At 37.2% G+C, this 12,971-nt stretch overlaps 2 protein-coding genes across 2 annotated transcripts; both read right to left on the bottom strand.

Moving 5' to 3' along the window:
• Window positions 1-2,113: 2,113 nt before the first annotated feature.
• Window positions 2,114-3,158, bottom strand: LOC101524798 (olfactory receptor 5W2-like). Its single transcript, XM_058662459.1, has one exon. It carries the CDS (start codon window positions 3,109-3,111, stop codon window positions 2,182-2,184), a length of 930 nt encoding a protein of 309 aa, XP_058518442.1. The 5' UTR covers window positions 3,112-3,158; the 3' UTR covers window positions 2,114-2,181.
• Window positions 3,159-11,328: 8,170 nt separating this feature from the next.
• On the bottom strand, window positions 11,329-12,285 carry LOC101524557 (olfactory receptor 10AG1-like). Its single transcript, XM_004585572.4, has one exon. It carries the CDS (start codon window positions 12,280-12,282, stop codon window positions 11,329-11,331), a length of 954 nt encoding a protein of 317 aa, XP_004585629.3. The 5' UTR covers window positions 12,283-12,285.
• Between the last annotated feature and the right edge of the window lie 686 nt (window positions 12,286-12,971).

Below are 12,971 nucleotides of genomic sequence, written 5' to 3'. Positions count from 1 at the left end.
AGGAGCAAGGAGCCTCTTCCAGGTCTCCCACGTGGGTGCAGGGTCTCAAGGTTTTGGGCCGTCCTCGTTTGCTTTACCACACACAAGTAGAGAGCTTGATGGGAAGCAGGGCTGCTGGGATTAGAACCAGCACCAAAATGGGATCTCAGCATGTGCAAGGTGAGGACTTCAACTGCTTCACCAACCACTGTGCTGGGCCCCCACTTTATTTATGGCCTAAATGTTTAACTTTCTTCCTCTTAGAAGACTTTCCCTGTCCTCCTAGAATCTTTAATTACTAGCCTGTGCTTCAACAATATGTTCCTTTTACTACTCTTCCAAGTCGTTCTATTAATTGCTTTATAAATTTATATTTACATGATAGAAGCAGATTTTGCATATTTCCAAGGTACATTGTTGGGAACATAAAAATGTTTTCCACCTTTCCTTGTCTGTCTTTCTTACTTTTAATTTTCTTTTGCAATGACATATATTCAATGTTATAATCATGAACTTAATGATCCACTAAGCAAAGTTATAATCTGAAACCTTGCAAAAATCTCTTACTAACTCAGAAAGTAATCATAAAAATTAAACAATAAACAAAATTAGTGTTTAAAGCTCAGTAATATGAAGACCTCTTTTTAAAATGAGATGAATCATGGCACAGCTTACTAACAAAGAGGAATAGGTCAAAGTAAATAAAATTTAAAGTGAAAAAGTATATGTTTCAGTGAATATCATAGACACTAAGCAACCACCAGGTATCACCATAGGGACCTTGAGGACAACAAATTAGAAAATGCAGAAATGATGGAGAAATTTCTGGACGTATTCTGTTTACCAAAATAGCAAGTTGAAGACATAAAAAACCCAAACAGGCCAGTAATAAAACAGAAATTAAATCAGTATTAAATATTTTACCAGAAGGAAAATTCCAGGACCACTGCTGAACTCCTCCAAGTTTTAAAGAAGACCTAAATCTAATGATTCTTAAACTACTAAAAAATAAAAATATCAGAAGCCAGAAAATTTTGTCAAAACTCTTCTGAGTGCAATATCACTTTATTTCTAAAACAAGGAACAAACACAACACTGAAAAAGAACTATACACTAGTACTCTTGATGAAAACAAGATGCAAAAATATCAGCAAAATACTATGTGGTTCAATTCAATAGCACACCATAAAGTTCATCCAACCTAACGAAGTCGATTTGTCCCAGGGATGCAGGTAAGGTTCCACATATGCAAATCAACAAACATGTTACAAAACATTAAATATTTAAGGAAAAAACTATATGATTGACTAACTGGATGCAGAGAAAATATTTGATAGAATTCCACATCATTACACAATAAACGGTTTTAGCATATTGGCCATACAAGGAATACAGCTTAGCACAAAAAGATCAATGTGAAGCGCAAGTCCAGGAAGGGGGAAAAACTGGAAGTTAATATCTGGAAACAGAAAAAGTTGCCAACATTCATCATTGCCACTCAGTATATTGGATGAAGTTTTAATCAGAGCCTTTAGAAAAGGAAAGGAAACTCAATGTCTGTAAGTACAAGAGCAAGGAGTCAAATTAACCTTGTTAACTAATGGTATGTACCTGTATGTGAGGGAGCCAAAGGAACCCACTGAGACACCTTTGGGTCTCTACTTATTTTTTAGTTGAACTAATATTTGCAATGTCAAAAAATTATTTCCTGACTCTATTCTAGAAGTAAACATTTGAGTTGAAATTAAAACATTTTTTAAAATTTCATAGAATTGTATAGCTTTTCATGAATTCTGTTATGTATTCCTTAAACAAGGAATATAGTTTCAAACACACAATACAACTCACCAGCAATATTCTAGGAAATTTTCCATGGAATACAAAACATATTGAATTATACAGTGGACATATTGAGTAAACTTTAATTCTTATAAGAAATGAGAAGATGAAATAATGATTGAAAAGATTTACAAATCAAACACATTGCCAAATTTTTCCAAAACAGCACATTATTTCAACTGAAGATTCACAGTGAAATATTTCTGAAGTTCAGTAATATTAACGGAGTATTTCATATAGCCTAATATAACATATATTATATATACATAATTATATGTTATATTTTAATATATAATTTGAAAGAACAGACATGGTATACATTTGTGTGTATATGTATATTTATGTAAAAGCTAACTATTGACCTTAACAAATATGTTTTATCAGCTTTTCCAGGGCTTGTTTCACATCCTTGTTCCGAAGGCTGTAAATCAGAGGGTTCAGCATGGGGATCACTAGGGTGTAAAACACTGAGGTCATCTTGTCTTGATCTAGAGAGTAGGAAGAACTTGGTCTGAAGTACATGAAGAGCATAGTTCCCTGGAAAATGGCAACTGCAGTTAAGTGGGAGGTGCAGGTGGAGAAAGCTTTGAGCCTCCCCTCAGCAGAGGGCATCTTTAAGACTGATGAGATGATGTAACAGTAAGAGACAAGAACTCCTGAGATAGTACTCAGTTCAATGAATCCAAACACAGTGAAGATCACCAACTCATTGACCTGAGTATCTGAGCATGATAGCAACAGCAGAGGAGGGACGTCACAGAAGAAGTGATTGATCTCATTAGAGCCACAGAAACACAAACGGAATGTCAATGTTGTGTGTACCAATGCATCTGTCACTCCCACCAGGTAAACCCCAGCCATGAGCAGGGAACACACCTTGCTGGACATGTTGACTGTGTAGAGCAAGGGGTTGCTGATGGCCTGGTACCTATCAAAGGCCATCACTGCCAGCAGCAGACACTCAGAGTCTGCAAAGATACAGAAGATCAGGAACTGCAGAGCACAGCCATAGAAGGGAATTGACTTGTCTGTAGCAAATATGTCCACGAGCATCTTGGGTCCAATTGCAGTGGAGTAGCAGAGGTCACAGAATGAGAGGTGACTGAGGAAAAAGTACATTGGGGTGTGCAGCCTGGAATCCAGTTTGATTACAGTGATCATTCCAAGATTTGCCAGAAGGTTAGTGAGATAAACAAGCACAAATGTGATGGATAGGGTCACCTTCATCCTAGGGTTTTTGGTAATTCCCAAGAGGAAGAATTCAGTAACTGAGGAGCAATTTTTCTTTTCCATTCTTCTTTGGTTCGTATCCTATGTTCTAAAAAAAGGAATGTCAAGATTATGATTTTTTTAGGATTTATTTATTTTTATTGCAAAGTCACATATATGGAGAGGAGGAGAGACAGAGAGGAAGATCTTCCTCCCAATGATTCACTCCCCAAGTGACTGCAACTTCCAGTGCTGTGACGTTCCAAGGCCAGGAGCCAGGAACATGTTACATTACTGTTTTGTTATCTTTTGTTTGCTTGAATTTGGTTTGTTGAAAATGAAGCATGTTTTGTTGAGCTAACCTATCTTTGTTCCTCACTGGTTTGTCACATCACAACTTCTGTGACATTTTATTCCAGATAGAAGTTCAACAGAAAAGCTAAAGAGAAGCAAGAAGAAGTCTAAACCATAACGTATGCATATGCATTGTTGTTATCTCCTAAATGGATATTTTCAGCAATATGAAAGTAGGTGGAACTGGTAAATGCTCCTGTAATACACAGGCTTCTATTTTCTGCATGTATACATTTATAAAGGGGTGTGACATTAGCGGTAGGTGTGTTTACCTGCTGAGAAGTGAAAATTGGAATCTGAGTGGTGGTGTGATTGCTATTTCTTTGACATTTTGATGTACTATACCTGCCATCTGAACTTTAATTTATATATATTGGCATTTGTAATACAGGTTTTCTATTGTTCTTTTTTTTATTAAACTAGCAAGCATTTTAAATATAGATGCATAATATTAGAGTGATTTTTAAAAATCATAATTTACTTATGAAACTTCAATAAATTATCAATAAGTAAAATCCATGTTATCCTTATTTAATAAGTACAACATGGCATAATAAAAACTGGCCCATAATGAGAAGAATTTATCAGTCATCATTGGGTTGTTGTGATTATATATTGAGCAATCAGATATGAAGTCGTTCATTCCTAAATTCTGCTGTAACCTTAGTCAGCTTCCCAAAGCTGTATGATTTTGTAAGTTTCTTGAACTTGCCTGTCTTGCATAGCCTTGATGTCTTCTATCTTTTGATTATGAGTAAACAGTCATTGGAAGAATAACTGGACTCTGTATCCTGTTCTAGTTCAACCAGATCAATATTTTAGATGGACATATCTTACATTCTGTCAAGGTCTAAAAGTGAATTAAAGGCATAAGAAGAATAGAAACATTTTAAAATGACTATATTTGAATAAAACATAATGATTAGTATGTAAGTCTCCAGAATCTTTGCTTATACAAATGTGTGTCTCTGTGGACATATTTTAATATGATAATTTTATTTATTGTACTAAAAGAACAGAAGACATTTTAAGAATACACATAAGAGATTGAAAATGATACTTAACATTTGACTGCCCTCTTTAGCACATGTTAGTATTCTATTTTTTCTGTTATATCTATGTGCATTTCTATAATCTGTCCCAGCCCTGACTTGAGCTTTGGGGAGTGAATCACGCTATGGAATATATTATCTCTCTGTCTTTGTTTCATCACTCTCTCTCTCTCAACCTTTTGAATACACAAATATTTAAAAACCAAAATGCTATTCAGTTTCAAGTAATTTAAATGGATATTTCCAATAAATTTTGTATTATCTTGGTTTGGCATACTTTTGTGGAAAAATACTAAAAGCATTAAATATATAATCAAAACCATTAAAAAACCACATTGTTACCTTATGAAGAACCGCTGATTTCTTTATTGGATGCAGTGCAGCCCTACACTCTCAGCTGTTCAGCACTGTCCTAGGTAATATAACTGTTTCTCTGAGTGGTCCCTAGGTATTTAACAATTAGTCCCCAAGGAATAAGTCACAGATATAGTTCTATGGTTTAGAATTGATATGTCATGCAGACAGGGTAATTGGGACTAAATACAGTATTTCATTCTTTCTACCTAACTTTAAAGAAAATATTAGACTTAATTTGCGTTAGAGAGATGACTACAGTTAAGAATTATTCATTGTTTCCAGTTCATCATACTACTTGGCATTCAGATTTCACCAGAATTACATTCAGTGCCCTGCTTGCAGTATAGAAGTTGTTTTGTTTTGTTTTTTTTTCTCTGCTCCCTCATCCTCATCCAGCTTTTTTCCAATAAACCAAATCCAAATCAGTGAATTATCTACATCTGCAACTACATTACCACAGTGATCACTTTTTGTGATTTCAACACCTAACTTCAAAGGGTGAGATCCAATTAGATCACCCAAACTTCAGATATACAGAGAGGAGGAGACATAGAGAGGAAGATCTTCCGTCCCTTGATTCACTCCCCAAATGACGGCAATGGCCGGAGCTGAGCCAATGCAAAGCCAGGAACCAGGAGCCAGAAGCTTCTTCCGGGTCTCCCATGAAGGTGCAGGGTCCCAAAGCACTGGGCTCTCGTTGTCTGCTTTCCCGGGCCACAAGGAGGGAGCTGGATGGGAAGTGGGGCTGCTATGTATGTCTGAGGTATCTGTTATATTTCCTTTTTCATCTCCTATTCCTATTGATTCTTATTGATTTGTATCTTATCTCTCTCTCTTTTTTTAAATTACTTGGAATAGTGGGGGATCTGTTTTGCTGATTTTCTTGAGCCAGTAGTAGATTCTCCCCAGGCTTAATGCATGTGCAAATCATTATTATTCCCAGGCATTTTGCCATAGTACCTAAAATATCTAATGTGCCCTTCTGGGTGCTAGTGCTGGACAAGGATGTAAACTCTCCACTACTGTATACATCGTCAAGGGTTCCACTGCTGTTTAGGGTCATGATTCAATTACATTTCAGCAAGACCTGCCATTTCATGGATTGATTCCTCTGACCCCAGTGACCTCCCACTCCTCACCTGGCTCCCAGTGAAGCTCTCTGTTGGTTGCTAGGTGTCTGTTTGCAGCAGTGCCCCCTCTGCTTTCTCTTCTGCTTCTCTGTCCATGGGTCTGCAGATGTCTCTTCAGTCGATCTCCTTACTCCTAGTACCTGAAATTATGCCCTCTCTGCTTCTCCTCCATGAATTCTTCCCCATGCACTTAACGCACCCAAAACCCTATGCTGCCATCTTGCCACATCATCGCATATCTAACACTTTATTTAGTGGATTGTTAAGTCTGTGATTATAAAGTCAATTTGTAATATGTCACTGTGAAAAATAAAAAAAAATAAGAAAGAAAGGAGGTTGGTAGCAAGGGGGGGATGGGTGCAAGTATTGATATACCCTTAAATGTGTGTATATAAAACATGAGTTTTTTCTGGTATGAAAAACAGTATATGAGAGATGGAATTGGGGATGGAATATGATTGAGAGAATCACTCAATAGTTGATGATGAAGTCAGACCTTAAAATATCATAGACTTGAGGAATACCTAATCTATAGATTGGGTCATGGTGGCAACCCTAACAGAATAGGTAACATAGCTTGGTTTCAGTACATCAGTTTCTCCTTTTATTTCCCCTTCCCTTTTTTTCTGGACTCTAATATACTGGAATAATATTTTGATGCAAATACTATTTATGACATCAAATTTTAAGTTTTTATATTAACAAATAATCATGATGCAAAGGGTAATAAAAAATCTCATTTTTTTTCAAATATAAACCCAGAAAGACACATTTCAGAACTTGAAATGAAAACCATAGGGTTAATACTGCATTAACAAGGTCCACATTTGTCAAGACCAGATTCTGAGGCAGCACACATTCCGAAGATAAATGAGTTCAAGGAGCTTTTGTAATTGGCCACATGATCTCCTCCCCATCTGGGCATGTGAGCACCCAGCTGAGGATCACCTAGGTAGGACAGTGGTTGTTCGCATACCACAAGGTGAAGTCACAAGGACCTTGGTGAACCCATTCCTTAAGTGAATAAATGCTGCCAGGATGTGCATCGAGTCACTCCTCTTCCTTCCGAAGGGAAGATCCCTCTGCCCCCTGCCTTTCAAAGCTTCCATGTGTTCTGTCTTTGTTACTGTTGAATACCTCTCCCTCTCAACCCTGGTGAAGTCACACTGTCCATGCCATTCGGTATCCTGAATGGCTAAGACATTGCTGCTTCATTGTGTTGTGAATGCAGCTTTGCTAAACAGTGAAAAAGAAACCAACACCAGAAATATTTCTGTCATAATCATAATCTTTATAGTTACTATTATCATTATCATGGATTTGAATATGCATCACATATCAAGTTCTTGAAATTTATAAAATGCTAAGTGGGATATCTATCTATCTATCTATCTATCTATCTATCTATCTATCTATCTATCCATTCAGCCAGCCACAATTTAACACGCCTCAGATGCTAAAAAAATAAAACTAGGAGGGAGACCTATTTGCCAAAAAATCACAAAAAGAAGCATTTGGAGACCATTATGCTTAGTGAAATCAGAAAGTCTCAAAGGAACACATCATCTTTTCCCTGATTTGAGGCAACCAACATATACAGCACAAAAATATAATCTATATGAGTGAAATTTGTATTTTGAAATACGAATATTATTCACAAATCTTTTCTATAATATTTAGAAGTAGTTGTTTCATTTTTATCAATTACATTATTTATTTGAAAGGCGGAATAACACAGAAGGAGATATACTTACAAACAAAAGAGAAACAGAGTGATGTGTGTGTGTGTGTGTGTGTGTGTGTGTGTGAAAGAGAGAGAGAGAGAGAGATCACCCAGCTATTAATTCACTCCCCAAATGATCAAGACTGGTCCAGGGTGAAGCCAAGATATAGGACATTCTTCTGAGTATCACCTACACATACAAGGGCCCAAGGACTGGGGCCATCTTCTGCTTTCCCAGGCACATTAAAAAAGAGGTTGTATTAGAATTGAAGCATCTATAACTCAAACTAGAACCCAAGTGTGTTTCCAGCACCACAAGCCATGGCTTGCCCACTATGCTACAATGCTGGCCCTGGACAGAGCTTTTTCTACATACTGCCTATTTAGTGGAGAATACAACTGTGATTGTAAAGCAAACTGGGAATATATCATGGTAAAAATGAAAAGAAAAATAAAAAAGTAACTAGGAGAGAGGGTAGAAGTGAAGAAAGGGAAAAGCATAATGTAGAAACTATCACTGTGCTATTAAGACTGTCTATATTAAATGCATGGGATTTATTCTCTATAGAAAGAAAAAGAATTTTAAAAATTTGAAATAAATTTAAAGAGCTGAGTTAATTGGTGGAAAAGGGAGGTATTCACAAGGCAGGAACACCTGGGATTCTGACGAACTTGGAACACTAAGCAGCAGACCGATTACTCCAGTGCTCTCTCTCCTTTGTGCCTCCCTCTGGTTACAAATAACAGAAGGGAGCGTTTGGGGCCTCAAAACTCTCTTTTCTTCCTGCTTTCCTTGAGTTATAGATAATGGACCAAAACATAACAAGACTCTGTGTTAATGTTTTTCTCTTATGTTTCTTAGTGTTTTTAACATAAGAAAAACCATTCTAAAAACTGCTAGCTTCACTTTTGGATTAATGAAAGTCTAGTAAGATACCTGGCTCTATCTTGTTAAAGCACACTATCCTGAAAGTATAGATGATTTTGGTTGCAGTGTTGATTAATAAAATAATTTCTCCATTAAACACCTCTTGTCGTCTGCTCCATCGACTCTGTTTGACAATAAATACACAGCAAATTGGATGACAGCTGGTGTAATGAGTTGATGAAGGGTGAATGTGATTAGGGAGAGAACAGGAGCTAACATTGTTTATGCACGTGTCTATAAGAACAGTAAAAACATCAGAATGAAGTGTTTGTGAGATGAATTTTTAAAATCTCTGAAAAAGAACTATGGATTGATAGTCTAGTATCAGAAACATGAACTTTCATGGTTCTGTGTTTAATGCACCAGTTCGAACATTAAATAATTTCAAACAATGTATAAAGGGACAAAGCATGAATGGTTGTAGAAATTAATGCATCTCTAGTTTCAGCTAATCATATAAATAATTTCTAGCAGATTCAAATTTAAAGATACTTTCTTTATATTTCAAAGTTATCATGTCCCATATTGATGTCAATCAGCCAATGCTTGATAATCAGGAAGCAACAGTGTAATCCATGCACGGACGTCAACATTTGGCTGCCCCTACGATATCCTAAAGCACTCAGTCCTGTGGCCTTGGAAACTTTCCAAACTGCAAACCCTTACCCTCAGGCCTCAAGTTTGGTCTCAAACTTTTATCCACTCCTGGACCATTGCCTGCACAGTTTGTTCTTGCTCTCTGGCACTGGTAGTCTGTGAACTAAAGATTCCAAACAGAGTATGCCCTGCTTTTCTTTATAATGTCACACTGACACTTTTTTTTTTTTTTTTTTTTTTTTTTTTACGAACTGCCTACAGCATAATCTTCATCTGCTGGTTTACTTCCCTAATGACCAAAATGGCCAGAGTTGGGGCAAGTTTTGTGGCTCAAAAGGCTAATACTCCAACTTGTGATACCAACATTCTCTCTGGCCCTCAGTTCATGTCCCAGATGCTCCACTTTTGACCCAACCTTAGCTGTGGCCTGGAAGAGCAGCACAGGACAAAACAAGTCTTTGGAACCCGGCATTGACTTAGGAGACCCAGAAGAGGCTCCAGGTTCCCAACATTGGATCGGGTCAACTGTGACCTTTGCAGCTATTTGGGGAGTGAACCAACTGGTGGAAGACCTTCTCTCTGTAAGTCTGCCTTTCAATTAAGAATAAATAAATATTTAACAACCACAGCAAAAAAGAAATGGAGTAACCAGGACACACATTATACTCATTTGGGGTATATGCATCATAAATAAAAGATTACTGTGTTATGTCACTGCACCAGCCTTATTTAAACTTTTTAAAAATGAGAAGCAAATATATATACATATACACAGATTAAACAGAGAAACGGGAAGACAGAAAGCAGGAGAGAGAGACAGGCAAGCAGAATTCCCATCAGTTCTTTCACCATCGAAATGTCCTCTTGACCAGTGATTGGTCAGGCATAAACAGTTATCAAGCAAAATTTCACCCATGTGTGGGTATCATGGATCCATCTTCTTGAGTTTTTACCCAGTGTCTCCCTTAACTTGTTCAATATTAGCAAAAAGTTGAACTAAGTTTTGGAATTAAGGCCGGAACGCAGATGCTCTGATAGGGAGGCAGGTCCTCTAGCAGGCTTACAAGGGCCAAATACTCATCCCATAAATACTTTGTCTTAGAAATCTGAATTGGTAGACCTGTTGTGATGACACAATTGACTAATCCTCCTTTTGCAAGTGCTGAGATCCCATATGGGTGGTGGTACATGTCCTAGCTGCTCCACTTCCCACCCAACTCCCTGCTTGTGGCCTGGGAAAGAGTGGAGGATGGCCAAAGCCTTGGAGACTTGCAGCCATGCAGGAGACCTGGAAGAAGCTCCTGGCTTCTGGCATCAGATTTGCTCAGCTCCAGCCATGGCTGCCATTAATGGAGTGAATCAGCAGATGGAGGGTCTTTCCATCTGAATCTCCCAATCTCTGATAAATCTGCCTTTCGCATAAAAATAAAATCAAATTTAAAATAAAGGAAAACCTGAGCTTCCATATGCAATAAAGTTTAGTGTGTCATTAAAAAAGCATGAAGTAATTAATAGAGAATCATATTGGGGCCACAGTGGTAAAAAAGAAGACCGTCCACAAATAAAACAATTAAAAAAATAAAACAAAAAACAAATCGAGATAGGCCGAGTTGCTGTGACATATAATGTGTTGTTCCATGAAGTTATCAGCGGGAATGGTGTCTAGGCTTCCCACCACATAACTGGTTAAATAAACGTTCGCTGATGCCTTCTGATGCTGTGAAATCTCATTTTGCCAGTATGTTGTGTGTCAGCACTATATTAATTTGTTCCCTCCTTTACTTGGTAACTCAACAAGCATTCCTTATGAACCTAAATTGGCACCTCCATATATAAAGACATCACAGACAAATTCTAGGAAGCACACATGTGGAGTGTTAAAAAATATTTAAGTGAATAACTGTTTTGTGTTTGAATTTCCCTCACAGATTTTGTATGGGACATATACTGCATATTGCACATTTATTTCTGTGAAAAAAATTCGTTAGGTCTGGAACATTAAAAAACATATGGATTGTTTTGTATATGTCCAAAATTTCAAAGCAATGTTAAAAAATTCAACAATTGGAAGTGATTTATTTCTCAAAGAGGGAAGGTACACATTTAAAATGCTTCACTTATAAAACAAACAATAAGCAACTCAAAGGTGTACAAATATATTCAGCGTGTCATTCTTTTAAGAAACATTTTTCTTAGTGCTGCAATGACGTCCTTATTCCGAAAGCTGTATATCATGGGATTGAACATTGGAGTCACAGCAGTGTAGAAAAGAGAGAGTAGTTTGTCAGTTCCTGCTGAATGACTGGATTTTGGCCTCAGGTAGGTGATGGTAGCGGATCCAAAGAATAAAACCACCACCAGCAGGTGGGAAGAACACGTGGAGAAGGCCTTAGCTCTCCCTTTGGCTGTTGGCAGCCTCAGGATGGTACAGATGATTTTGCTGTAAGAGGCAAGTATCAACATAAAAGGAACTGCAGCAACCAACATAACTACTACATACACAGAAACCTCATGCACCAAAGTGTCACCACAGGCTAGCTTGAGAATGGGGGGTATGTCACAGAAGAAGTGGTTAATGAGGTTGGAATTACAGAAAGGCAAAGAGAATATTTGCCAAGTTTGTCCAATCTGGACTGGAATTCCAGTGACCCAGGAGCCAACAGCCAGCTGAACACACATCTTGTGGTTCATGAGCACCGGGTAGTGCAGAGGGCTACAAATGGCCACATAGCGGTCATAGGCCATCACAGCCAGCAGGAAACATTCCGTCGTTCCCAGCATAAGGAAGAAGCACATTTGGGCGGCACAGTCCAGCAGAGAAATGCTTCTTTGCTGAGTCCAGAGGTTGAGTAGCATCCTAGGGAGAATAACAGATACATAACAGATTTCTAATAAAGAGAAGTTTGCCAGGAAAAAATACATGGGTTTATGCAGTGAAGACTCAAGCCTGGTAATCAGTATGATGAGGCTATTTCCAACCAAGATAGTCAAGTAGATAATGGAGAACAATGCAGAGAGTAACCCTTGAAGGCTTGGAAGGTCAGAAAATCCCAGTAGGACAAATTGCATCACTGCAGTAAAATTGGCTTCTGTATTTTCATCTTTGTGTTTCATCTGTAGAAACAATTGAATCGGAAGTACAAATTACGTTGCTATTCTTAGACTTTGCTTTGTTTAGTCTAAACCAAGATGATGTACCTCATTTTTCCACCTTTGAAAATAAGAATGGATAATTTTCTGATACTCTAATAAGTGTAATTTTCTTCATAATGTTTTCTTCATTTCTAATTGTATCTGTATAAAAGATTAATATATTTTTCTTCTAAGAGTTACATTTTGTTTCCAATGGTGAAATGTGTTATTTACAATTCTATTCATGTAAATACTCAAAATCTCAAAATCTGAACTCCTGCCCAAATTAGTAATGATCCTTGAAGTTTGTGTGCTTTTTCCACCAAATTTCTGAGCTGTATTTTAGTTATTATCCATTCATGATTAACTCATTATAAAGAGAAGACACTTCCATAAACATATTTTAGGAGTGTTCAATGTGGATGTTGGCTTGAATTTCAGCTTTAAATGTTATACGTGAATGGGACAGTAGCAAAAGCTTGTGCAGACGCTGGGTATCCTGAGGATTTAGAAAATTTCAATTTTTCAAATTATAAATTTTATTTATTTTATTTGAGAAAATGAAAGCTAAATATAAATATACAATTAACTTGCTCAATATTCCAGATGAAAAATTAAGTTATTTAGGATATTAAGCAGTCCTCCGTAATTATAAGCTTTTCCAATGGGAT

The sequence above is a fragment of the Ochotona princeps genome, chromosome 4 (genome assembly GCF_030435755.1).
Source record: "Ochotona princeps isolate mOchPri1 chromosome 4, mOchPri1.hap1, whole genome shotgun sequence".
Taxonomy (NCBI): domain Eukaryota; kingdom Metazoa; phylum Chordata; class Mammalia; order Lagomorpha; family Ochotonidae; genus Ochotona; species Ochotona princeps.
Note: the sequence above shows the minus strand (reverse complement) of the source record. Positions and strands in the feature narration are given on the sequence as shown.

Excerpts from the sequence above, each read along its gene's own strand:
- LOC101524798 (XM_058662459.1), bottom strand. The coding sequence starts at position 3,111 with ATGGAAAAGAAAAATTGCTCCTCAGTTACTGAATTCTTCCTCTTGGGA.
- LOC101524557 (XM_004585572.4), bottom strand. The coding sequence starts at position 12,282 with ATGAAACACAAAGATGAAAATACAGAAGCCAATTTTACTGCAGTGATG.